The sequence below is a fragment of the Sus scrofa genome, chromosome 14 (genome assembly GCF_054392235.1).
Source record: "Sus scrofa isolate SSC_HxYL_T2T_F1_AM1 chromosome 14, Sscrofa_HxYL_maternal_Yorkshire_Landrace_v2.0, whole genome shotgun sequence".
In the NCBI taxonomy this organism is placed as follows: domain Eukaryota; kingdom Metazoa; phylum Chordata; class Mammalia; order Artiodactyla; family Suidae; genus Sus; species Sus scrofa.
Window position 1 is genome coordinate 52,486,801 of NC_139396.1, and position 27,622 is coordinate 52,514,422.

The window sequence follows — 27,622 nt, forward strand, 5'->3', positions numbered from 1 at the left end:
TTTACAAGCTTGGGCACATAGTATGACTGCTTATCCTGCAATGTTTGGGGAAGGATCAGATGCGATTTATGTTTATGAAAAATAGGACACCTGTATTTATATAATCTCCAGGCTACAAAACACTTTGAATTATTTTAAATCTTTGCCACTAACAAGAGAGGTTATTATTATCTTCATCTTATTGATGAAGGAAGCTAGGGCTCAGAGAGGCTACAACTTTGCTATGATTATAAAACTAAGAAGGAAAGGAGTTTCCATTTTGACTCAGTGGGTTAAGAACCCAACTAGTATCCATGAGGACACAGGTTTAATCTCTGGCCTCCATCAGTGGGTTAAGGATCTGGTGTTGCCACAGCTGAGGTGTAGGTGGAGGAAGTGGCTCTGATCTGCAGTTCCGATTAGACCCCTAGCCTGGGAGCTTCCATATGCCATGGATGTAGCCCTAAAAAGAAAAAAAAAAAAAAGAAGGAAGGAAGGAATAGGGTGGGTGTGGGGCGGGAAAGGGGCCCTTAGACTACAGGTTCTATGCTTTTTTTCCATTTTAAGTGTTTCCTCTGACTAAAAGAGAATGCTATGCAAATGTGAAAGCATTTTATGCAGATAGGTTTTTTTTCCCTTCCTGATTTGAGATTTCATGTGTGAAATGATTCTTAAAGCAGAGAGCTTGATAAGTGAATTCATGTTTGCAGCTGTTTATTAATCTCAGCTCTTAAAATTTTTTCTAAAACCTTTCTCTCCTTTACCCAGGGCCCAGATATCACATTGTCTAAGCTTTACAAGTTAATTGAAGAATCTTGTCCTCAGCTGGCAAATTCAGTACAGATCAGGTAAGTGTCGTTTTCTTCTGCATATATGAAAAGGTGTCAGAGTAGATGAAAATCAGAAAAAGGCACATGGTGATTAATTTCTTTAAAAAAGATACCTTTATTATTCTAGGTGTTTTCCTAAGTACCTTTATTTGATTTTTTTTCCAAAAGTGGATAACATTAAACATACTGCTTCAAAATTTATTATTCTGTATGAATGTACCTTGTTCGTTTTAATTGTTGCAGAGATTTTAATTTTTATTGCCTGATACATTATTTCAAGAAATTGTATAATCAAGACGACATCAGTAATGATACTTTTCAGAATATGGGCGTGACATTATGGATTATCAAATTTGTTTTATGTGCCACCATTTGATATGAATCTCTGAATTGTTTTTCAAATAGATTTATTTTAGGTAATTGTGGAATATGAAATGTGTCAAAGGGCCTTCCTAAAACACACACCTCATTTTTCTTACTCAGAATCAAACTGATGGCCGAAGGCGAATTGAAGGATATGGAACAATTTTTTGATGACCTTTCAGATTCTTTTTCTGGAACTGAACCAGAGGTTCACAAAACGAGTGTAGTAGGTATGAAATTCTTCTAAGGAGAGCAGAGAATATTTTCACAGAAATGAGCAGCTCTCTGAATCACGTCTATCATTACTCTGCTATATCTGAACACAGTGGGGATGTTGGACATGTTTTTGTTTGTATTCATTGCCTTGCCATTTTGATCTACATTCAAATAGTTGTCTTGTGGAAAAGCATCTTCTCTTTTGTATGCTCTTGTCACAGTGTTAGCCTGGTTGTGGGGTCTTTTAGGGCTTCTCAGCTCTTTCTGACATGTTCTGGTCACTTGTCTCTATTTTATGACTAAGTCAAGGTTATTAAGTAAACTTTTATGAAGAGAGGTAAAGTGAGAGTATATTCTTGATACAGCAGAAATCATCATAGCACTGTAAATCAACTGTACTCAAATACAGTTTTTAAGAAATGGTATAGTTTATAAGGCAAGGGCATACATGAAGTTTCTTGAGGCTTTTGTTAACTTTATAACCTTTTTTCATTTTTTTTTTTTGGAGGTTCCCAGGCTAGGTAGGGGTTGAATCAGAGCTGCAGCTGCCGGCCTACACCACAGCCACAGCAGGACGGGATTCAAACCGTGTCTGCAACCTACACCACAGCTCATGGCAATGCCAGATCCTTAACCCACTGAATGAAATCTGGGATCCAACCCTCATCCTCATAGATGCCAGTCAGGTTCTTAACCCGCTGAGCCACGATAAGAACTCCTGTAGCTATTTTGTTCCTGGTAGCTTTTATGTTATTAACTGTCAGTTATCTATTGATCTGCCACGTGCCAGGCTCTGGACTTTAAGAGAGACAGGCACCTTGGTCTTAATGGAGATTACATTCTAGTGGTTGTGGGAGGAGGGACAGGCAGATGGTAAAGAGTAAACAAATAAGACAACTTCAGTAGTTATAATAGTCTTGAAAACATATATTAGGTGGAGAAAGAGTAGAGTGGGGGTGGAAGGACTGAGCCTTTCATATAAAGAGAAAATCAGTTTTATAAATGGTGGTGAAAGGACATTCTGGGCACAGGGAACAGCACCCGCAAATGTCTTTTTCTGATTATTTTGAAGGAAGAATGGCAACAAATAGTCATGGACTCTGTACCAAATTAATGCCGACACCTCGTCTATGTCTTCTCTTCTAGGTTTGTTTCTGCGACACATGATCTTGGCCTACAGTAAGCTCTCTTTCAGTCAAGTGTTTAAACTGTACACTGCCCTTCAACAGTACTTCCAGAATGGTGAGAAAAAGACGGTGGAGGATGCTGATATGGAACTGGCCAGCAGAGAGGAGGGTGAAAGAAAAATGGAAAAAGAAGAACTTGACGTATCTATAAGGTAACTGGGGATTTTCTGGCAGGGATCACTTCCCTGTGAAGTGGCAGCATTACAGGAGCAGTAAGTTCTTACCACCCAGAGTTCATGTGCTGGCTGTCATCTTCCTGTCCCTCCAGACCCAGGAAGTTGACCCTAATGGGCTGCATCAGTAGGCTCCTTCCCCTCTGACTTCTTCTTCTTCTTCTTTTTTTTTTTTTTTCTGTCTCTTGTCTTTTTAGGGTCACACCCATGGCATGTGGAGGTTCCCAGGCTAAGGGTTGAATCGGAGCTGTAGCTGCTGGCCTACACCACAGCCACAGCAATGCAAGATCTGAGCTGGGTCTGTGACCTGTGCCACAGTTCAGGGCAACGCCAGATCCTTAACCCACTGGGTGATGTCAGGGATCGAACCTGTGTCCTCATGGATACTAGTTGGGCTTGTTACCGCTAAGCCACAATGGGAACTTCCTCTTTTTTTTTTAATTAAAGAATTTTTTTTAAGTTTTTTAATAGTTTATTGAGGTATGCTCAACATAAAATAAAATGTACATATTTAAAGTGACAAATATATAATTAATGAAACCATCAGCACGATCAGAATAATAATAAACCCATCATGCTAAAAAATTTCCTCTTGCCCCTTGGTAATCCTTTTTTTTTTTTTTTTGTCTTTTCTAGGGCTGCTTTCCATGGCATATGGAGGTTCCCAGGCTAGGGGTCTAATCGGAGCTGTAGCCGCCGGCCTATGCCAGAGCCACAGCAATGTGGGATCCGAGCTGCATCTGCGACCTACACCACAGCTCACGGCAACGCGGGATCCTTAACCCACTGAGCAAGGCCAGGGATTGAACCTGCAACCTCATGGTTCCTAGTTGGATTCGTTAACCACTGTGCCACGACGGGAACTCCGGTAATCCATTCTTTATAGCTCTCCCCACAACCCCCTGCCCCATCTCCAGGCAACCATGGATCTGCTTTCTATCTCTATATATTATTTTACATTTTCCAAAAATTTTTTTGTTAATGTCCTTGTGTCTGTTTTAATAGGGAAGTAGTAGCAGATATTAGAAGCAAGGTAATAAAGGTTCACAGCTGGGCCCAAAGTATTTTCTTTTGGAATTTTCTAGAACTTAGTGGCAAACTAGATGCAAGGCCAGGAAGCACATCTCTGAGAGTCAGCTTGATGCCATGGCAATGAGGCAGTGCATGTTATAGTTTCTCGAGTCCTCCAAGCTGAGGTCTGCCTCACAGTGCCTGGCCTGCTCTCCCCTGACTTCTCACCTCGCTTGTGCCCTCTCACCATTCAGATCTCAGCCCCCATGTCCTCATGTAGGCCTTCGCTGACCACATATCTGAACTAACTCCATCATAAATACTTCCAGCTTTTTTACTTCCTTCATAGCTCTCCTCACTGAAGAACCTTTATTTACTTACTCATTTATGTCTGCCCTTGCTCCTCCTCAAGAGCTAAGACCCTTCTCTGTTGTATTTCACCTTATGTTACTTAATGCTTGGCTTGGAATGTCTGTGAACAGGTGTTGGATGAGTGAATGCAGACAATCAGAACACGTAGTCCATCGCCCACACTGGTAACCTGCGCCATTAAACCCTTTGTATTCACTTCCTTCCCTTCACTGGCTCATGTCTCCTCTTCTCCAGCTGTTCCTGGGATCACCTCCTAAATAGACTACTTGTGTTTGGAGGGAAAAACGTGTACGCGTGTGTATGTGTTTCCTATTTCCTGATCTCAAGGAGCCCACAGTCTTGTGAAGAAGACTGACGGGGCGGCAGGTCACTACGAGTAACAGTGTACTCAGAGCTGTGTGAGAAGTTGGGCCCTCCTGCTCTAAGTAGGCTGGCTCACCCCCTTGTGGGCTGGGGGGTGACTGTGTGTAGCCAGAGAATATTTCCCTGCAGTTCCTATGGGCGGCCTTTGTACGGTTATGTGATTTGTTCAACACATACTGGAGCAAGAAGACTATTGTACCAGTAAGTGCCGCCCCAAACTTACTCAGACTTGCTCACAAATGCTTCCCATTTAGTGGAAACCCTTGTAGGGTTGAGTCTGGCTCTGGAGTCAGACCCTTGGTTTTGAATTCCGGCTCCTCCACTTACTCCTTTGAGACCTTGGGCAAGTCACTCTCTGCCTCAGTTTTCTTTTGGCTGCATTCATGGCATATGGAAGTTCCCAGGCCAGGAATGGAACCTGTACCACAGCAACGACCTGAGCTGCTGCAGTGACAATGCCCGATCCTTAATCTTAGTGTCACAAGAGGACTCCTGCCTCAATTTTTTTATCTGCAAAATGGGACTCATGTCACCTCCTGAAAAGGTTGTTGTGAGAATTAAACGATACGTCTATATGAAGTGTTTAGAACTATGCCTGGTATTAGTAAGCATTGGACAAGTATTCCCTGTTCTCCAATTTCTCTTTTGTTACAGTCCCCTAATGAAGGCTGCTAGGAAACAATGTAATTTTTGTCCTTGCTACTATATATGCTTAAAGTAGCAGAATGTCAATTCTTCAGAAATGTTAAAATTCAGACTTTTCTTATTTAGGTTTGTCTTTCTCCTAAATTAATCTGGTTTGACTAGGTCTAACTGCATCGCTTTGTTTTTATCCTATTCTAAGAATTCATTTGTGTGTAATACAGTGTGTCTACTGTTAAGTTGTATGGTTTCAGAAAATAATATGCATTTAGTAAACTGAATTCCATCACTGAAATAAAAGAAAATATTATTTAAATGTTATTCTTATTAAGTGTTATAATTCTTTGTCCAAAAGGAAATGATTTCATTGCAAGATTTTTACAATTCCATAATATATATTTATATTCATTTCTTGTTTATTTTCATCACTTTAAGTATATTGTGCCACTCCCTTCTGGCCTGCAGAGTTTCTGTTGAAAAATCTGCCGATAACCTTATCAGGGTTGCCTTGTATGTTATTTGTTTTTTTTCCCTAGCTTCTTTCAGTATTTTCTCATTGTCTTTAATTTTGGTCAGTTTGATTAATATGTGTCTTGGATGTTCCTCCTTGGGTTTATTTTGTATGGTACTCGTTGTGCTTCCTGGATTTAAGTGAGTGGTTCCTTTCCCATGTTAGGGAATTTTTTGGCTATTATCTCTTCAAATAATTTTTCTGTCCCCTTTGCTCTCTCTTCTCCTTCTGGCACCCCTATAATATGGATGTTGGTGCATTTAGTTGTCCCAGAGTTCTCTTAGACTGTCTTCATTTCTTTTCAATCTTTTTTCTCTTTTCTGTTCCACATCAGTGATTTCCACTAATCTTTCCTCCACTTTGCTTATTCATTCTTCTGCCTCCTGTATTCTGCTGTTGGTTGCTTCTAACGAATTTTTTATTTCGGCTATTGTATGTTGCATCTCTGCTTGCTTAAGTTTTAAATCTTGTATTTCTTTGCTCAGTGTTTGCTATAAATTATCAGTCTTTGCCTCCAGTTTATTTCCAATATCTTGCATCATCTTCACTATCCACAGTCTAAAGTCTGTTTCCTGGAGGCTCAGAAGCTCCAGATCACTTAGCTGTTTTTCTGGGGTTTTTTCTTTCTCCCTTATCTGAGTTATAGTTCTCTGCCTTCTCATTTTTATAGGTTTTTGGTGTGGTCTTCTTTTTGCAGACAATAGAGTTGTAGCCTCTCATACGTCTGATGTCTGCCCCCCTTGTGGCTGAAGTTGGTATGAGGGGTTTGCTGTAGGCTTCCTGATGGGAGGGACTGGTGCCTGCCCACAGGTTGGTGGGGCTGATTCTTATCCCTCTGGTGGGTGGGGCTTTGTCTTTGGGTGAGATTTGAGGTGGCTGTGTGCCTGGGTCGTCTTTAGGCAGCCTATTTACTGAGGGGTAGGGCTGTGATCCCACCTGGATTATTGTTTGGCCTGGGACTTCTCAGCGCTGATGGGTGGGGCCATATTTTCCCAAAATGGCCACCTCTAGAGGAACACACGCTGCTGAATATTCCCGAGACCTCTGCTTCCCATGTCCTTCCCCCACAACGAGCCACAGTCAGCCCCTTTTTTCCCAGGAAATCCTCCAAGTACTGCAGTCAGGTCTGACCCAAATTCCTATGGAGCTTCTCCTTTGCCCTGGACCCAGTGCACATGAAAGCCTGTGTGCAGCTTTCAAGAATGGGGCTCTGTTTCCCCCAGTCTCGTGGAGCTCCTGTGCACAAGCCCCACTGGCCTTCAATGCAAGGTGCTCTGAGGGCTCTTTCTCCCACTGCCAGATTCCAGGTGTGGGGACCTGACGTGGGACTCAGAACTTTCACTCCTGTAGGTGAGTCTCTGTGAAACAGTTACTTTCCAGTCTGTGGGCTGCCCACCTGGCAGGTATGGGCTTGCTTATATTGTGTAATCACCCCTCCTGCCATCTTAATGTGGTCTCCTCTTTGTCTTTTGGAGTAGGATATCTTTTTTTAAAGTTTCCAGTTCCTTTGGTTGAAGGTTGTTCAGCATTTGGTTCTTGTTTCTTTTAAAAAGGAAGGTTTCATTCTTTTCTGTGTTCTTTTCTAATGTTTTATTGCATTATGAGAAGCTTCTCATAACCTTTCATTCCCTGCCTTCCTCCCTCCCTCCCTTCTTCCCTTCCTTTCTCTTTTTAGTTATTAGAATGTTTTTAGATCTCTTTTGTTCAGGGAAATTATTTTTCTTGCCCTAGAAATTTGTATTAAAGTAAGAAAGGCCAAAGTAATATTGGATAGCTTGAAGATCTCCCATCCTACGATGAAATTATTTTGGTTTGAAAGTAGGGACCCACCTGTTAATTTAGAAGGGAGAGAATAAATATTTAGTGAACAAATGTTTATTAGCTGTTTTTAAAAAATCCAATTACAGGAGTTCCCAGTAGTGCAGTGGGTTAAGGATCCAGTGTTGTCACTGCTGTGCCTAGGGTTTGATCCCCGGTCCGAGAACTTCCTCATGCTGCAGGTGAGGCCAAAAAAAAAAAAAAAAAAAATCCCATTATGTAAGAAAGTGCAGACTGAAATTTAGCCTCAGCTTTTCATTTCTTCATTGTTGCTCTGGTGCAGCATTTGTTGCCTGCAACAAGAGAGGGGGCTTATAGTGTTATACTCCACCAGTTTGTAGGGGAGGCTCCAGGTCTGAAAGCTATTGGTGCTACACTTTCTCTGTGTTTCTAAGGACCTAATAAAAGTAGAAATTCTCTGGCAGTTCTTCACTTGTCAGTGATGTAATGTAAATCTCCCAAGTTCATTAATTTATTCAATGAGTACTTATTCAGTACTTCTGGTGAACCAGGTGCTATGTTAGGAGCTGTGCTGTCAGCAAACAGGAGAAAGTCCCTGTCCTCATGAGGTTATGTGGAGAGCATCAGGTAATAGAGAAATAACTAAATAAGGAATGTGATTTCAGAAAGAGTCAGTGCCAGAAAGGAATGACCAGGATGCAAGGATGCAGGGTAATTGGGTGCTGTGAGGGAAGGGCCCTTTAAGACCGGGAGCCAGGCGACCAAGAAGCCAGCCCTGAGAAGAGTCATCAGAGTGTGTGGCAGGCTATCAGCTCCCAAGACTGGACAAGCTGATGTGCTGGAGGGACTGAAGGAGGACAGTGTGGCTGGGGCATACGAGCTGGAGAAGAGGAGCTGGGTCACCCCTCTGGTCACACATCTTGGAAGGGTTTTGGTCCTCGTGGCCCTCTAGGGTGTTGAGTAACTGTTCCCTGTCTCATCCCATCCCCTGCCTTTGTTCCATCACTACCTTGCTCAGCAATCTACAGAGGTTCACAGAGTCTCCCAGCCTGGTGTCTGAGGCCTTCCGCAGTTGACCTTTCTGAGATTAATTTCTCTTTCTTACCTTGGATCCTTTATCCTAGGCAAGCACCTCTGTCCCTCTAACAGGCTTGGTGTATTCCCATTCCTTTTTTTTTTTTTTTTTTTGGTCTTTTTTAGGGCTGAACTCGCAGCATATGGAGGTTCCCAGTCTAGGCGTCCAGTCGGAGCTGTAGCTGCTGGCCTACCCCATAGCCATAGCCACACCAGATCCAAGCCCCATCTACAACCTACACCACAACTCAGGGCAACGCAGGATCCTTAACCCACTGAACGAGGCCATAGGTGGGACCTGCATCCTCATGGATACTAGTCAAATTTGTTTCCACTGAGCCACCAAAGGAACTCCTGTTTTCCCATTCTGCATCTTTCATTTTCCTTTCCTGGAATGCCTTCTTCCTTCCTCATCCTTTCCTCCACTCCTCTCTAGCTTTCAGGCTCCTCACCACTCCAGCAGGAGTAATTTATCCCTTTTCTAAGTGCAGAGATCATATTCATATTTGGTGTTTGTTGTTTACTGTCATCTTTACACACGGGCTGCCCTTAGCCTTCACCAAGACTCTAGGTCCATTAACACACTATTTTCCTCGGGGACCTAGACTTGGGTCCCCCTCACCCTGCCACCACCCAACTTTGTTGATTTTTTTTTTGGCCATGCCCATAGCATGTGAATGTTTCTGGGCCAGGGATTGAACCCAAAGCACAGGAGGGATCCAGGCTGCTGCAGTGACAACACTGGACCCTTAGCCCACTGCACCGCAGGAGAGCTCCTTTTTTTTTTTTTTTAAAGATTGTTTAATAATAATAATAACAAAATATGTATATTTAAAAAATTTCAATTACAGTGGGCAAGTTAAGCCCTTTAGAGGAGTATCCAGGGTCCTTTTTCAAATCTCATGAATGCCATATACTGTCATCACGTTAAAAATGCATATTTTGCATATAGTTTTACAAGGTTCATGAATGCCTTAAAGCCCATCCATAGACCCAGGTTAAATGCCTTTGATCTATGGAGCACTTGTAAGTCTTAAAATTCTTTCTCAATTGGTAAGTGGATTCATAAACAAGGTATATTTGAGTCCTTTTCCTATATAAGTAGCCATCTTCCTAAATTGAATACTTCTGTGGCTTTTTTAGGACCGCATCCTCAGCTTATGGAGGTTCCCAGGTTAGAGGTTGAATCGGAGCTGTAGCTGCTGGCCTATACCACAGCCACAGCAATTCAGAATCAGAGCTGTATCTGTGACCTACATCACAGCTCACGGGCAACCCCAGATCCTTAACCCACTGAGGGAGGCCAGGGATTAACTCACTTCCTCATGGATACTAGTTGGATTTGTTTTCACTGCACCACAATGGGAACTCTTGTGGCTCTTTAAGAGTTACTTGCTCTGGCATGTATTTGAGGCCTTGAGGAAGCAAAGGAGGAACCAGTAAAAGGATGGTTTGGCCATGGTATCTTTACTTGCTCTTCCCAAGCTTGTTCACTTTGGCCACTGTTCCCACCATGGAAGCCAGAGCCAATTTTTTTTTTTTTTTTACTTGTTTATGTATGTATGTATGTATGTATTTTTATTTATTTATTTTTCCGCTGTATAGCATGGGGACCAAGTTACACATACATGTATATATACTTTTTCCTCCCATTATTGTGTTGTGATGTAAGTATCTAGACACAGTTCTCAATGCTACACAGCAGGATCTCGTTGTAAATCCATTCCAAGAGCAATAGTTTGCATCCATTAACCCCAAGCTCCCGATCCCTCCCACTCCCTCCCTCTCCCCCCGGGCAGCCAAAAGTCTATTCTCCAAGTCTATGATTTTCCTTTCTGTGGAAACGTTCATTTGTGCTGTATATTAGATTCCAGCTATAAGTGATATCATATGGTATTTGTCTTTCTCTTTCTGACTTATTTCACTCAGTACGAGAGTCTCTAGTACCATTCATTTTGCTGCAAATGGCATTATGTCATTCTTTTTTATGTCTGAGTAGTATTCCATTGTGTATATATACCACATCTTCCTAATCCAGTTGTCTGTTGATGGACATTTGGGTTGTTTTCCATGTCTTGGCTATTGTGAATAGTGCTGCAATGAACATACGGGTGCATGTGTCTTTTTTAAGGAAAGCTTTGTCCGGATGTATGCCCAAGAGTGAGATTGCTGGGTCATATGGTAGTTCTATGTATAGATTCTAAGGTATCTCCATACTGTTCTCCATAGTGGTTGTACCAGCTTGCATTCCCATCAACAGTGTAGGAGGGTTCCCTTTTCTCCACACCCCCTCCAGTGTTTGTTATTTGTGGACTTATTAATGATGGTCATTCTGACTGGTGTGAGCTGTTATCTTATGGTAGTTTTGATTTGCATTTCTCTAAGAATCAGGGATGTTGAGCATTTTTTTTATGTTCTTGTTGGCCATCTGTGTATCTTCATTGGAGAACGGTCTATTCAGGTCTTTTGCCCATTTTTCAATTGGGTGGTTGGCTTTTTTGCTGTTGAGTTGTATAAGTTGCTTGGATATCCTAGAGATTAAGCCCTTGTCCATTGCATCGTTTGAAACTATTTTCTCCCATTCTGTAAGTTGTCTTTTGGTTTTCTTTTTGCTTTCCTTTGCTGTGCAAAAGCTTGTCAGTTTGATTAGGTCCCATTGGTTTATTTTTGCTCTTATTTCTGTTGCTTTGGGAGACTGACCTGAGAAAATATTCATGAGGTTGATGTCAGAGAGTGTTTTGCCTCTGTTCTCTTCCAGGAGTTTGATGGTGGCCAGAGCCAAATTTGATCTTCGTTTATAATAAATGTGTTTGCCTTCTTTTGCAGCAGTTTCGCTTTGCCTGATTCTGGTTTTCTCTTTCTCTTTTTATTAATCTTATTGTTCTTGAGTCCTTTCTTATAGGCTACCTCAACTCTTTTTGGGGAAAGGGTTAAAGTAAATAAAGCATTTGGTAACACTGAGCATCATGGACCTTAGAGGAGGAGGGTGGGACCAGGCATGGTGTGTCCCATTTCATTCAGAGTCTCACCTGTCTCGAGCCCTTTTGTGTACAGCCGTATTCATTTCAAGCCTTGGGCTTCCTTACTTTGAGGGCTGTGGTAAGAGAAAAGGGCGTCTTATTACCCAGGCACTTTTCCATTTGAGAACTTGGCCCGTGAATTTTTTTTCCATTTCCTTCTAGGTCACTGTTGTCTCACTGATTTTTTTGATGCCAGGGCGGGGCTGGTCCTTGGCAGCTCTACTACTTGCAGAATCTGATCTGCTGCCTCGTACCAGAAATGAAAGCGGGAGTTCCTGTCATGGCTCAGTGGTTAACGAATCTGACTAGGAACCGTGAGGTTGTGGGTTCGAGCCCTGGCCTTGCTCAGTGGGTTAAGGATCTGGCATTGCCGTGAGCTGTGGTGTAGGTTGCAGACGTGGCTCAGATCCCACGTTGCTGTGGCTCTGGTGTAGGCCGGTGGCCACAGCTCCGATTGGACCCCTACCCTGGGAACCTCCATATGCACAGGAGTGGCCCAAGATATGGCAAAAAGACAAAAAATAAAAAAATTAAAAAAAAAAACAAAAGCAGGAGAATATTAGAGCAGCTCTTCCCAAAGTGTTTCCTATGGAATGCTAGGGCTTCTTGAGAGATGTGAGGAAAAGATTCTTTGTTCAGTTGAGTTTGGTATATGGTACATTAAACAAAAGTGAATGAAATGTCTCTCTGTTAGATTTCTGTAATGTGTGTCATGAATCCCCAAGGAAGAGAGCATACAACTTTCCCCAAGTGTTTTAACCTCAGAAGCATTTTTTTTTCCTTCTAGAATACTCATTTACATATTGTTTGCATGAAACAGCATGAGAACTGCTATATTAGAGTGCTTATAAAAATATTATTGATGAATAAATGTTGATTTTTATACTTATTGTCATCCTACGTAGAGAAGCCATTGCTTCAGAGTCATGTGGCAAAAGGGTATTATTCATCCTTTGCTCTTTAAATAAGACTATTTTATATTGTACAAACATAGATTTCTTAAATCTATATTTATAGGAGTATATGTCTTGTTTAGTCTATGTAATCTGAACTTCTAGGCAAACGGCTATTTCTTAAATGAGCCTTCTTTTTCCTGTTTTTGTTTTTTGTTTTTTTTTTTGGTTTTTTGGCTGAGCCTCGGCATGCAAAAATTCCTGAGCCAAGGATCCAACCTGAGCCATGGCAGTGACAACACTGAATCCTTTACTGCTAGGTTACCAGGGAACTCCTCTTTTTCTTGAACAGAACACTATTTTGTATGTGTATAGAGGAGTTAGAAACTCTTTCTTCATTCATTTCCTAATGTGCCTGGGCATGGACTGGCTGTTCACATGCAAATGCAAGTAAGAACAGCCAAGTGTGACAGTGCTAGATGCTGTGATAAGTATCTCTGGAAGGCAGTGGGAGCTCAAATGAGAGATGTCAGGAGAGATTCTTGCAGGATATGGCACTTGAAGTATTCTGAATGACAGATGGTACCACAGTTCAACAGTGGATGGAAAAATAGGCTCTGTAAGTTGAGGAAGCAAGGGAAGGGGAGCCAGGACTGGCAATTTGGCATGATAGCAGATTGTAAGGAGTTCACCAGGGCTGGGGTGTAGGTGAGAAAGCAAAGGTGGAGGAGAGGGGTAGGACTGCTCAGGAAGCATTGCACCTGCCCTGCTGAGCAGTGTGGACTTTATTCTGGAAGGTGATGGGGTACCACAGAAGGGCTTTAAATCAGGGATGACAGACTAGGCATTTTAGATCATGCTGAGGGCTGTGTAGAGTTGAGACCTAAATCTGTCTGTAATTGTGTGGACTTTGGCAGGTCATTCAGCATCACTTTTTAAGTATGTCTTTTCTAATTCCTAAGAAGAGAGAATTTATTTTAATAGTTTTTAATCTCTTATGATGCAAAATTGATTTGACTTTGTAAGCACTACCATCTATACTATTGTGCAATTCTTTATTATTTTTGTTTTATTTTTTCCAGAGAAGAGGAGGTGTCTTGCAGTGGGCCTCTGTCCCAAAAACAAGCAGAATTTTTTCTTTCTCAACAGGTATGTTGGTTCTGTAATTTGTCCTGAACTCTTTTTAATCCAGTGACATTATATGTTATATGTTTGTTACATGAGTAGGTTTATTTGTGAAGAGGCATTATCTCTTATTCCTGGACCTTTTTTCTTCACTAAATGCAATTATAGTTCTGTGTCTCTTCTCATTTTGTGTGTGATTTTATTTCTCTATTAGAGTTGTAATGCAGATTCATTTAGTAATGGTGTGTGGCCAGCACAGCCCCAAAATGTGATTTAGAAGACTTACTTCCCTTTTCCCAACATTTTATCATGGACATTTTCAAACAGAAGTAAAAATGGAAAAGCACTGTACAGTGAATATCTGTATGTCTATCATCTAGATCCTGCAATTAATATTTTCTTCCATTTATCATATATCTGCTTGTCTAGCTACCACTTCATCTTATTGTTTGACACATTTCAGGTTGCACACATTAGTCCTCTTTACTCCAAACTCTTCTGGTGGTTTTTTTTTTTTTTTTTTTTTTAACTTTTTTTTTTTTTTTTTTTAGGGTCACACCCACAGTTTTTGGAAGTTCCCAGGCTAGGGCTTGAATCTGAGCTGCAGCTGCTGGCCTATGACAGCCATGGCAACACTGGATCTGAGCTGTGTCTGCTACCTACATCACAGCTCATGGAAATGCTGGATCCTTGACCCGCTGAGTGAGGCCAGGGATCAAACCCACATACTCATGGATACTGGTCGGGTTCTTAACCTGCTGAGCCACAATGGAAACTTCAGTTTCTCGTGTTTTTGAACCATATTCTTTCATTTTTTTTTTTTCTTTCTCCGTTTTTTCCCCCATTTATTTATTTATTTATTTATTTATTTATTTATTTATTTTTTGTCTTTTTGCCATTTCTTGGGCCGCTCCCTCGGCATATGGAGGTTCCCCAGCTAGGGGTCCAATTGGAGCTGTAGCCACCGGCCTATGCCAGAGCCACAGCAATGCGGGATCCGAGCCGCGTCTGCAACCTATACCACAGCTCACGGCAACACCGGATCGTTAACCCACTGAGCAAGGGCAGGAACCGAACCCGCAACCTCATGGTTCCTAGTCGGATTCGTTAGGAACCCTGCGCCACGACGGGAACTCCATCTCTTTCTTTCTTTCTGTAACACAAGCTGAATATTTTTCTTCCATGTAATTTTTACCATAGAATTTTGATTTTTGCTCTATTTTCCTACTTTTCCCTAATTTTTTAAATGAATTTTCTTTCTTTAGGAAGATGTAATGTTTAGATCTAGCTGCAGGTGATAGAATCACCCCTGTAGATGAATTTTAAACAGGTTAGAAAAACCCGTCTAGACAATTGGTTCACTGTAGAGGAGAAAATACAACTGGATCCTCACCTCATTTTTGCACCTCAGTACTTTACAGGTGGATTAAAAGCTTAAATGTAGACATTTAAAGTTATAATTAGACTAGAAGGAACTGTATATTAACCTTTAACTGATCTCTGGGTGGGGAAAGACTTTCTGAACATAAAAGCTGTGGAAGAAAAGATGTAGGAGAAGATCATTTGACTTTTCAGCATAAAATTAAAAACGTCTGCATGTCAGTACGTGTTCTAACAAAATTAACAGTCAGATGACAAAATGGGGGAAAGGATTTGCAATACATACTACAAAGGGTTAATACTTTTGCTTTAAAAATTGTATTTTCAAAGACCATTTGATGATGAGACAAAGTTTATAATATGTTATTAAATGAAAAGAACAAGTAATAAAATGATATAGTCACCTTTTCTTAAAAGGGCGTGTACACATGCATATGTGTAAACACATACATAAATATATGTATACACACACAGAAAAAAGACTGGCATAAGATACATTGGCATAAAAAATAGTGTTACTTCTGGGTGGAGAAATTACAGATGGTTTTTGTTTTTCTTCTGTGTGCTTTTCTGTATTTTTGGAATCTCCTCTAATAGTAATTAATTAAAATGGAACTAGAAATTGTTACTTACAAATCAAAATTTGTCTAGGTAAAATTGAAGAGTCTATAACCCAGTTACATACTAATAATTAATTTAGAAATAGTTTTTCCACATATTTTATACAACTGTTGCTGGTACCATCCATATGAATCGAATAACCAGGAGCAGGGCAAGTGTGTGCCTTTAGGCCCTTTGCTGGGCCGAAGATACACACTTCCTGCCTTGAAGGCACTTAGAGTCTAGGAGTGCGTATGTGTATGTGTGTGTGTATGTATGTGTGTATGTGTGTGTGTATGTGCTTGCATGTTTGCACTTTTAATTTAATTTGATAAGTACTGCCCAAGAGTTAGTGCAGGGGCTTATGGGACCATGTAGGTGTTTATAGGGCTTTACCTAGTTTAGAAGGTGATAGACGCAGGTGGCTGAAGTCTAAATTGGGCCCTGAAGGCTGAGCAGGAGTTTGCATAGAAGAGTAAGCGGATGGGGACAGTGGTTGGGGGGCTTAGAATTCCAGAAAGAGAAAACAGTGTTCTACATGGTCAAGAGGAGAGTGTAGGTGCAGAAAAGAAAGTCATCAGATGATGCCATTTAGTATGCATTTCCCTGCGTTTATTGGCCATTTCTAGTATGTTGTCCTTTTAAAATTTCAGGCTTCTTTGCTAAAGAATGATGAGACCAAAGCCCTCACTCCAGCTTCTTTGCAGAAAGAATTGAACAACTTGTTGAAATTTAATCCTGATTTTGCTGAAGCGGTGAGTCTTTCCTAAAATTTATTGGCCAGTTGGACAGCAGGGACTAGACTGCTCTTCCTTTTGAGTTGTCATGCAAATGGGGATTCGTCCGTTGACCCAGATTCTTGGAAAGAAATCAAGTTATTGGCAAGAAAACAGTTCAGCCTAAGTTGCAAAACTTTCCCTCCCACCCTCATTCCTGGGCCAGTAGGGATTTCTTTAGACTATTGGTATTCTTTTTCACTCATCTATCTGATGTTTTGATGTGTGGCCTAGAGATGATAGACTAGACTGGTTAAAAAAAAATTTTTTTTAATTATAGTTGATTTACAGTGTTGTGCCAATTTCTGCTGTATAGCAAAGTGACTCAGTCATATGTATATATACATTCCTTTTCCTGTATTACCTTCCAGCATGGTCTGTCTCAAGAGATTGGATATGGTTCCCTGTCCAATTTTTTTTTTTTTAATTTGAGGCCTAAAAATTATTTTCTTTTCTCCTTTTTTGGTCAAGTTTTTTTTTTTTTAATTAAAATAATTCCGTTTCTTGTTGGATTTTTAACCTGAGAACTTTCTTTTTTCTTTTTTCTTTTTTTTTTGTCTTTTTGCCATTTCTAGGGCCACTCCCGCGGCATATGGAGGTTCCCAGGCTAGGGGTTTAATCAGAGCTGTAGCTGCCAGCCTACGCCAGAGCCACCGCAATGCGGGATCTGAGCCATGTCTGCGACCCACACCACAGCTCACGGCAACGCCGGATCCTTAACCCACTGAGCAAGGGCAGGGACCGAACACACAACCTCATGGTTCCTAGTCGGATTCGTTAACTACTGCGCCACAATGGGAACTCCAGAACTTTCTTAATAGTACCTGGATTAGCCATCTAATTTTATCCACATATAGAAATATATTTGCTTTGCTCCTTGGTAACTGGGATCTGCCTTCCAGAGGGAAGTTTAATTCGGTGAACAAAGCAAAATGAAAATAGTGCCCATAGAAGATAATTAACTTCTAAAACTCATAAACTAGTAAAAGTTTCCCTGTTTTTTTATTTGGACATTTAGAAAAATTGGTTTTATACAAATTCAGGTTTTCCATCTTTATTTTTATACTGACTGTTCTTTGATACCTGAGCTGGGTGAGTCCCTGTCCATCCTCACATGTCACCCATGGTTGATAACCAGTGGCATATGGATGAATATTTAGGATAAAACTCTGACATAAATACCAAGGAACCCCCATTTTTTCATTTAGGGACTCCAGGAGGTAAACCAACCAATGTACCTTAAGCCCATTTTATTCTGCCTAGGGTGAAAGATTAAGCTAAACTATGACTGTTTTGGTAGAAGGGTAGGGGATAGATACACAGCTGTTTGCAGCCAGTGGATCTTTCTGAATTAATCTTACACAGAGGGGAGTTCCTTGGTGGCTCATTGGATTAAGGCTTCAGCATTGTCACTGCTGTGCTCTGGTTACTGCTGTGGTGCGAGTTTGCTCCCTGACCCAGAAACTTCCACATGCCACAGGCACAGCAACAATAACAAAAACAAAAACAAAAACAAGAGGAAGCAGAACATTTACAATACGTTGATTGTTTCTTGTTTTTAGCACTATCTCAGCTACTTAAACAACCTCCGGGTCCAAGACGTTTTCAGTTCAACACACAGCCTCCTTCATTATTTTGACCGCCTGATTCTTACCGGAGCCGAAAGCAAAAGTAACGGGGAAGAGGGTTATGGCCGGAGCTTGAGATACGCTGCTCTGAACCTGGCCGCCCTGCATTGCCGCTTTGGCCACTAGTAAGTTTATATATTTATGTCCATGCAGAAATTGAAGAAACTATCTCTCAAATGTTAACTAAGATGTATTTTTGTAAATGTATTATATTGAAAAAAAAGAAGGATAAAAGAAATAAAGTGTTCAGCTTGGACTCATTAATAACTTCCAAAGGAAGCTTTTTGCACTGGACAAAAAAGTTCATGAAAAGCTTCTGCCAAAAGAGTCTGCCCCCTGGTGTCACTATTTAACATCACTATTAAATACATGGCCTCTTTCATTACTTCTAAGAATTCTCAACAGCCACTGAATTAAAAGGAAATTAGGTCATTAGGCCAGAGATTCCCAACAGGATTTTTCAGAGGTAATAATGGGGATGTAAAAGTTATTTTCAGTATTTCAAAAGGCCAAAAGGAAGTTGTACTTTTGGATGAGGGACTGCACGGTTTACCGAAAGTCACATGATTGTGCTTTTGGTTGGAATTCAGTCAGCTCAGTGAGGTGACACTGACTTATGCCATTGCTAAGATATGCCTATGATTTTAATAAGTAAAAATAGGAAAACTGATCAGTTATTTAGTAAATAGAGTTAAGAGGTTAAAAACTTTCAAAATACAGAGGATGTTTTGGATATAATGAAATAATGTAATGGTGAAAATGTAGGAAATTGCTTATTGAAAGAGTTTTCTCTGCCTCCCTTGTGGCTTTTGCCCACTTAGGAAAAATGGGCACTTTTCCCGTTTAAGAAAAATTCTGCCCCAGGTGTCTATGAATAGAAACCAGAGTGTATCAATGGAAGTATAGTGTCCAAAGGTGAAGAATTGAAACTTCTACCCCTTGCTATCTGGCCTAGGCAACAACTAGGAATTTGTTAACTTCTGGTTGCCACATTTTATTTTATTTTGTTTATTTTTGCTTTTTTTAGGGTTGCACCTGTGGCACATGGAGGTTCCCAGGATAAGGGTCAAATTGGAGTTACAGCTGTGGGCCTACGCCACAGCCATAGCAACACCAGATCTGAGCCGCATCTTTGACCTAGACCACAGCTCACAGCAGCACTGGATCCTTAACCCATTGAGCAAGGCCAGGGATCAAACCCGCAACCTCATGGTTCCTAGTTGGATTTATTTCCACTGCACCATGACGGGAACTCCTGGATGGCACATTTTAAAAAGGGACATAGACAAGCTGGAGCTTGTGTGTGGGACAGTTTCATTGGAGGCATTTAAGCCATGTTATGAAAATAGTTTGGGAAGGATGTGAGAATATTTAGCCTGGAAAAGAAATGCTTTAGCCAGGCATGTGTTTGACGTCTTCCTGTAGTGGAGGTCATGTGAAAAGGGCTTACAGGAGTTCCCACTGTGACATAGAGGGTTAAGGACTTGATGTTGTGGCACCTGTGGCCAAGGTTGCAGCTGTGGGCTCAGATTTGATCCCTGGCCTGGGAACTTCTAGGTGCCATAAGTTTGGCAAAAAAAAAAAAAAAAAGGCTTAGATTGAGAGCTGGTGGTAAGTGCAAGTTAAAGGGCAAAATGTTTTTGCTCATTATAAGGGTAAGGTTTCCCTGTGTAGAACTCTCTGAGCAAGGGTTCAGCAGAGTGCTTATGCCAGCAGCAGGGATGACATTAGGTAATTCAAGCATCAGATTGATACTTGTATCAAAAAAAAATTTTTTTTTTGGTCTTTTTAGGGCCTCACCCGCAGCATATGGAAGTTCCCAGGCTAGGGGTTGAATTGGAGCTATAGCTGCTGGCCTACACCACAGCCCATGGCAATGCCAGATCCTTAACTCACTGAGCAAGGCCAGGAATCAAACCTGCATCCTCATGGATACTAGTCAGATTTGTTACCACTGAATCATGATAGGAAATCCCCAAAAATGTTTATGGCTACTCCCAACTCCATGATTTTGTGAGATTTACTTTTAATAGTAAAATTCTTGTCTTCCCAACTTTAATAACTTCTTTGATCAGGGCCTTTCATTTTTTTATGTACTCATAATAAAGAGCACCATTTGTAATATTTACCAATAAACTTTTTCTCTGTGAACACACAGCTTACCCTGGGGTTTGGAAATTTGTAATCAGTCTGCTAGATACAAATAATTAATCTCTTGCTGTACAGAATTTCTCTGTATTTATAGTATCATCAATGGATAGGCAGCTAACTATATGGAATTAATTACTAATTAATTTCTGATTACTCAACTCCAGGCTTCTTTGTTTTTAGTCCTGGAGCAATGAACCTGTGTAAATCGTTGTCACTTAGCTAATAGGATAGTGAAGATTTGAGAACCTACTATGACCTAGGCACTGTTCTAGGTGCTGAGGATACAGCAGTGAAAAAAGAGGAAAAAAAAAAATACCCCTCTTGGAGATTACAGTGGGGGAAATAAATATTAAACAATGCTAAGCATGATTATAGTTTATCAGGTAGTCATAGATCAGGATGGATTAGAGAGTTAAGGGGAGTGCTGTTTTCAGAAGTAACACTCTTCCAGATATATGTACAGATCACTTCTTCCTCAGTTTGTACATTTCTGTTTGACGATGAAGGTAGCAGCTTGCCCCTCCCTAACCTCTGTTAACAGAATATTTGAATAGTGATGTTGAGTAATTGAGGGCGTGAGTAATCTGTGCATGTATCTGGAGAAAGTGTGTTCTAAGCAGCTAGAATAGCAAGTGCAATGGCCCTGAGCTGAGGGAGGAGTGTGCTTGGCCTATTTGAGGAGGAGCAAGGAGAGTGGTTGGAGTGCTGTAGGTAAGGGGGGGAATAGAGGAGAATGAGGTCGTAGAGGGGGCAGGGGTCAGAACAGTTAGGATCCTGTAGTACCAGGCAAGGACTACTCTGAATGACATAGGAAGCTGTTGTTTAGAGGCCACAGGTCTTCCCACTCTGGCATTTTGCAAATGGTTAGACAGCCAATGTGTTTCAGGCATTATAATCAGTTTGCCTCTGGCTCTTTTAGTGAAAAAAATTTTTTTTGTCTTTTTAGGGCTGCACCCTCAGCATATGGAGGTTCCCAGGCTAGGGGTCGAATTGGAGCTGTAGCCGCCAGCCTACACCACAGCCACAGCAATGCCAGATCCGAGCCGCGTCTGTGACCTATACCATAGCTCACGGCAACGCTGGATCCCTAACCCACTGAGCGAGGCCAGGGATTGAACCCGAAACCCCATGGTTCCTAGTTGAATTCGTTTCCATTATGCCATGACAGGAACTCCTAGTGAAAATTTTTATCAGAGGCTTTTCTGATTAGCAGCAGGGGAAAACCACAGGTCCTTCAAGGATTTGCCTAACCAGAAGTTCCTGTGTTGATAGTCTGCCTTTTCTTCCTACCTGGGGAAAATCTTTCTTTAGTCCTGTTTTAGTATATTATCTATACAGTTCTTCCCCCCCCAACACAGCATTATTTATTTGGTCATCAGATGTTCAACAAAGTTAAATCTACTACTTATTGAGGGCTTGTGTGTGAAGATGTGCTTCCTGCCTCCAAACATCTTGTGTTCTCTTAAGTTCCGGTGCATCTCAGCATTGAAAGGGATTTAAAAGAAATGTAAAATAGGTAAAATGTTTCTTGTTTCTTTATACAAACAGGTAGTTATTGAGGAACAATTCATTTCTCCCCAGTTAAAATTAATTGTGTAAGGGTATTGCTCATATTGAAGGAAAATTTTACATAAAATTTTCCCTAAGTAAGTGGTACCCGTAGAATTTCTGACTCTATCTTGAGATCCTAACTGACCCGGCCTTTATAGAACTTCTTTTCTATGACTTGCCACTGGGAAACCCAAATTTTGAGACATCACCTGTGCCCTCTACAATTTGAAGAAATAAAGCTAATATAGATTAAATAAATAGAAGGTGCATCATCTTCTAGTTCATCAAGTATTTAATTAAGCACTGCAAGGTGGGGCACATATAGCATTTCTTTAAGCATTTTCAGAGGTGAGAGCTCAGTGGGGCCAAGAATAATAGGCTGAATTTCCACGGAAGTTGAGAGTTGGGGGAAATATCCCAGCTGGAGGGAAACGATGTGAGCAGAAAAAAATCAGTCTCAGAAGTGAAAACCCAGGGAGTTCCCGTCGTGGCGCAGCGGAAACGAATTCAACTAGGAACTATGGGGTTGCGGATTTGATCCCTGGCCTTGCTCAGTGGGTTGAGGATCCAATGTTGCAGTGAGCTGTGGTGTAGGTCCTGTGGTGTAGGTCACAGATGTGGCTTGGGTCTGGCGTTGTTGTGGCTGTGGTGTAGGCCAGCAGCTGCAGCTCCAATTGGACCCCTAGCCTGGGAACCTCCATATGCTGCAGGTGCGGCCCTAAAAAGACAAAAGACAAAAGACACACAAAAAAGAAGCAGAAACCTGGAATTTCTATGGTGGCTCAGCAGTAACAAACCCAACTAGTATCCATGAGGATTCAGGTTCAATCCCTAGCCTCGCTCAGTGGATTAAGGATCTGGCGTTGCCATGAGCTGTGGTGTAGGTTACAGACATGGTTTGGATCTGGCATCGTTGTGGTTGTGGTGTAGGCTGGCAGCTACAAGCTCCAATTTGACCCCTAGCCTGGGAACTTCCTTATGCTGGGGTACAACCCTAAAAAGACCAAAAAAAAAAAAAAAGGAAAATCCTCAAAATATTTTTTAAAACTAGTTGCAAAGAAATTATAAAAATTGGAGTTTCTTGTGGTGCAGTGTATTGAAGATCTGGTATTGTCCCAAACTGCGGCAGCTCTGGTCGCTGCTGTGACTTGGGTTTGATCCCTGTGTGGGGAACTTCTACATGCCACAGGTATGTCCAAAAAAATTTTTTTTACACAAGAGGATGCAAAACATTCAAAATACATTGTTTCTTGTTTTAGCACTATCTTAGCTACTTAAAAACTTCCAGGTCCAAAGAAGAAGAAAGAGTATCAAATGCCATAGTTTAAAAAAAAAAAAATCAAAGAATGCAGAATGGAAGGCAATGAAAAGTAAAATCTTACATTCCTTCCTTGTCCCTCCGCTCAGCAGTAGACACCTTAAAAAAAAAAAAAACAAAGAAAAAAAACACCTTAGGATCTGAGATGAAGAAGTTATTATCCCTTGTCCCTTTTAGTAGAAATCCACCTTAGAAAGGACATGTTACCTCTACTGTTACTGTTTCTTGCTGCTGGAGGATGGGAATGCCTCTGAGGGAATAAGCCCATGGTTTCAGCTTCTGACCCAGAGGCCTGCACGCTGGTGTATTACTGTACAGATCACTTCCTGTTACCGTTGCTTGCACATGTTTGTGGTTGTTAATGAGATATTAATGTTGAGTCTGTCTTTAGTCAACAGGCAGAGCTTGCCCTGCAGGAGGCAATTAGGATCGCACAGGAGTCCAACGATCACGTGTGTCTCCAGCATTGCTTGGTGAGGCCAACCTCCTGTCCTGGAAGTTCTGCCCTGGGGTTGAGTTTGTCTTCGAAAGGCCCCATTTGAATCGAGTTATTTTGCAGTTGGATGGTCCTTAGCAGTGTTGGGAAACTAGATAGATGGTCAGGGAAATTCAGGAAAGGCAACCCATATTTATTTATCTTTCTTAATTCTTGATGTCCGTTTTACCTTGGGGGCATTTCTTGTTTACGAATTTTAATGCCACTTGCCATGCAAATCTACCACATTAAACATTGGCATTTGCAGTACCTGGTAACTGATTAAGACCTTGTCCCTTCAAAGCATAATTGCCAGGCACCAGGAGAACACAGAATTCAGCAACCACCTGAGAATTTCACTTTCTTAATTACAGGCGGTATGGAGGCTTCATGCTTTTTGTCTGGAACATTTGCCACTCACTCCTCTCAGAGGTGAAGAAGATCAATGGCTTGTTTATTTCAGTCTGATGATTTTAATGTGTTTGATGGGTTTCATTTAGGTTCATAATTTGTGAAAACGTATTTCAGAGAATTTATTTTGTCCCTAGTTAATTTGTTCTTACAACCATGCTCATACTTTCAATAGAACATTAGCCTTTATCATTGTTATGATACATTTTGATGATTCCCCTTGGCAGAGCTGGCTTTATGTCCTGGGGCAGAAGAGATCTGACAGCTATGTTCTGCTAGAACATTCTGTGAAGAAAGCTGTACATTTTGGGTTACCGGTAAGGCTCATTTTTCTGTGAGATTGTTTAAATAAATGGTATGGTTTTATGCTTGGTAGTTTCATAGGACCTTAATTATTAATCAAACCACTATATTCTTTTTTTTTTTTTTTTTTTTTTTTTTTTTTTTTTTTTTTGTCTTTTTGTCTTTTTTGTTGTTGTTGTTGTTGCTATTTCTTGGGCCGCTCCCGAGGCATATGGAGGTTCCCAGGCTAGGGGTTGAATCGGAGCTGTAGCCACTGGCCTACGCCAGAGCCACAGCAACGCGGGATCCGAGCCGCGTCTGCAGCCTACACCACAGCTCACGGCAACGCCGGATCGTTAACCCACTGAGCAAGGGCAGGGACCGAACCCACAACCTCATGGTTCCTAGTCAGATTCGTTAACCACTGTGCCACGACGGGAACTCCAAACCACTATATTCTTTTGGTAGGTTTCTCTCTACTCCCTTTATCCGAATAACATCTCTCAATTAGATGAGATCTTTGTTTATTGATCAACACTAACTTCCACATATTTACTTAGAAATTTTTTTTTTTTTTTTTTTTGCTTTTTAGGGCCGCACCCTCAGCATATGGAGGTTCCCAGCCTAGGAGTCAAATCGGAGCTGTAGCTGCCAGCCACAGACACAGCAACGCCGGATCCTTAACCCACTGAGTGAGGCCAGAGATTGAACCCCCTACCTCCTGGTTCCTAGTCAGATTTGCTTCTGCTGCACCAAAACGAGAACTCCAGAAAAGCCTTATTTTTAAACCAAGGCTTGGCAAACTCTTCAGCCCATGGGCCAGATCTGGCTCACTGTCTGCTCATGTATGGCCCTCAAGATAAGAATGAGTTTTACATTTTTAAATAGCCGGGGGTGGGGGGGAGGGACAAAAAAGAATATGCTATAGACCAAATGTGGCCAGCAAAACCTAAATTATTTACTATCTGGCTCTTTATAGAGTAAGTTTGTTGGTCGTTTTAAATAATAAACAGAGCCAGGAACCAATAAACCTGACCAGCAGATTTGTCCGTTCACATTTTGGATAACAGGGAGGGACCTGAATTATATTCCTCAGTGACAAACACTGAGGGGCATTGAAAGGGCACAGTCAGTCTACACATGAAGTAGTAATGATTCTTAGAATCTAGATTACTGTTGTTCAAAGAACCTTTTTCTGTCTCATAAATGTATATATGTATATATATGCTTTTTAAAGCTGTAAATTGTTGGAGTTCCTGCTGTAGCACAGTGGGTTAAGAATCTGACTGCAGCAGCTGTGGTTGCTATGGAGGCCCTGGTTTGATCCCCAGCCTGGTACAGTGGGTTAAAGGACCTGGCATTGCTGACATTGTGGCATAGGTGTGGTTGTGGCTCGGATTCAGTCCCTGGCCCAGGAACTTCCACATGCTGCAGGTGTGGTCATAAAAAGAACAAAAAAAATCTATACATTGTGTAGTTGATTCATTTCTGGGAGATGAAACTTACATGTTTAGAATTGATTGTAATAGCAAAAGTAAGTGGTTCTTTAAAATAAATGATAGACTTCTTAAGCACAGTTTTTGTTATGGATTTTTTTTTTTTTTGGCGGCGCTCGTAGCATGTAGAAGTTCCAGGACCAGGGATCAAACTTGTGTCACAGCTGCAACCAGCAGTGACAATGCCAGGTCCTTAACCCACTGCACAACTAAGCGAGCTCCTAAGTGAGGGCTTTTTTTAGTTGTGCTTTTGTCCTTTTTTTTTTTTTTTGGCTTTTTAGGGCCGCACTTGCGGCATATGGAGGTTCCCAGGCTAGGGGTCCAATCGGAGCTCTAGCTGCCGGCCTACACCACAGCCAGACCCAAGCCACATCTGTAACCTACACCACAGCTCACTGCAACACCGGATCCTCAACCCACTGAGCAAGGCCAAGGATCGAATCTGCAACCCCATGGTTCCTAGTCAGATTTGTTTCTGCTGCGCCACAACAGGTCTGAGCTTTCATCCTTGAAAGTTATACCAGAAGTTAATGAAAAGATAAATTATGCTCATAATAGGCAAACTTTTTTTCATTTTTTAAAATTATAGTTGATTTACAGTGTTGTGCCAATTTCCGCTGTACAGCAAAGTGACCCAGTCATACATATATATACATTTCTTTTTCTCCTATCATTCCCCATCATGTTCTTTCACAAGAGACTGGATATAGTTCCCTGCGCTATACAATAGGACCTCAGTGCCTATCCATTCTAAATGTAATAGTTTTCATCTACCAACCTCTTAATCCTAGTCTATCCCACTCCCTCCCCTTCCCCTTTGGCAGCTACTAATCTGTTCTCCATGTCTATTGGTCTGTTTCTGTTCTGTAGATAGGTTCGTTTGTGCCCTATTTTAGATTCCACATATAAGTGATATCATATGGTATTTGTCTTTCCCTTTCTTTCTTTCTTTCTTTTTTTTTTTTGTCTTTTTAGGCCCTTTCCCACAGTACATGCAGATTCCCAGGCTAGGGGTCTAATCGGAGCTGTAGCTGCTGGCCACAACCACAGCCACAGCAACGCAGGATCTGAGCTGTGTCTTTGACCTATACCATAGCTCACGGCAACGCTGGATCCCCAACCCACTGAGTGAGGCCAGGGATTGAACCCGAAACCCCATGGTTCCTAGTCAGAGTCACCCCTGCTGCGCCACGACAGGAACTCCTGTTTTTCCTTTTCTGACTTACTTCACTTAGTATGATGATCTCTAGTTGCATCAATGGGCATCCATTTAAAATCTCCTACTACCTGTTGTGCCCAGCACTTTTGACATACACTATTTGATTTTTATCCTTAAAATAATTATTTATGATAGGTTTGATGCCATTTTACAGATGAGGAAGTTGAGGCTTTCTGAGAAGCTAAGTTACTGTTCCCTAGGTCATATAGTGAGTGGCAGAGGCAGTGTTTAAGTCCACATCTACTTAACTTCAAATCCCTGGCTCTTCCCATTGTACCATCGGCCTCTCTTCCATTCCCACTTTTAGGAACATGTCTCATATGGGTCAGGGTTAGGCTGTTGGTGCTTTCTTTTTAAACAGTGCTGTCATTGGGCATGTATTGAAATGTGAAATATGCCAAATTTCTCAATAAAACATTCTGTCATGTAATTTCTATCCTGAGTTGTGGGTATGTCCGTCTCCTTAGTACCTCGCCTCCCTGGGAATACAGTCCCTAGTTCAGCAAAGAGCTTTTGCTGGGAAGACTGCGAACAAACTTATGGATGCCCTAAAGGACTCCGACCTGCTCCACTGGAAACACAGCCTGTCAGAGCTCATTGATATCAGCATCGCGCAGAAAACAGCCATCTGGAGGCTCTACGGCCGCAGGTGGGTCTTTAAGTAGATGGTCAAGGCTGTGAGGGCATGAATCCTTTTATAGATGAGCAGAAGCTAGCAAGCGGTTTTGTGAAAGCCAAATGGATGCTAGTTATTTGTTCAGGGGATTAAAGAAAATGCATTATAATTTGGGAGCATT

The 27,622-nt window shown here is 41.4% G+C and overlaps 1 protein-coding gene across 5 annotated transcripts in view; it reads left to right on the forward strand.

Annotated features, from left to right (window-relative positions):
• The window catches only part of ANAPC5 (anaphase promoting complex subunit 5), a 46,709-nt gene that overhangs the window by 2,193 nt on the left and 16,894 nt on the right, over positions 1–27,622 (forward strand). For all 5 annotated transcript variants that reach the window (XR_014827276.1, XR_014827275.1, XR_014827277.1 and 2 more), the window contains exons 2-10: positions 748–827; positions 1,293–1,402; positions 2,535–2,727; positions 13,496–13,562; positions 16,172–16,273; positions 17,857–18,047; positions 23,334–23,415; positions 24,056–24,145; positions 27,293–27,474. Coding sequence is in view for 2 of the 5 variants with exons in the window: in XM_001929287.6 (XP_001929322.1) it covers positions 748–827; positions 1,293–1,402; positions 2,535–2,727; positions 13,496–13,562; positions 16,172–16,273; positions 17,857–18,047; positions 23,334–23,415; positions 24,056–24,145; positions 27,293–27,474 (1,097 nt within the window). In the remaining 3 variants the exon portion in view is untranslated. The remainder of the gene's footprint in view (positions 1–747; positions 828–1,292; positions 1,403–2,534; positions 2,728–13,495; positions 13,563–16,171; positions 16,274–17,856; positions 18,048–23,333; positions 23,416–24,055; positions 24,146–27,292; positions 27,475–27,622) is intronic.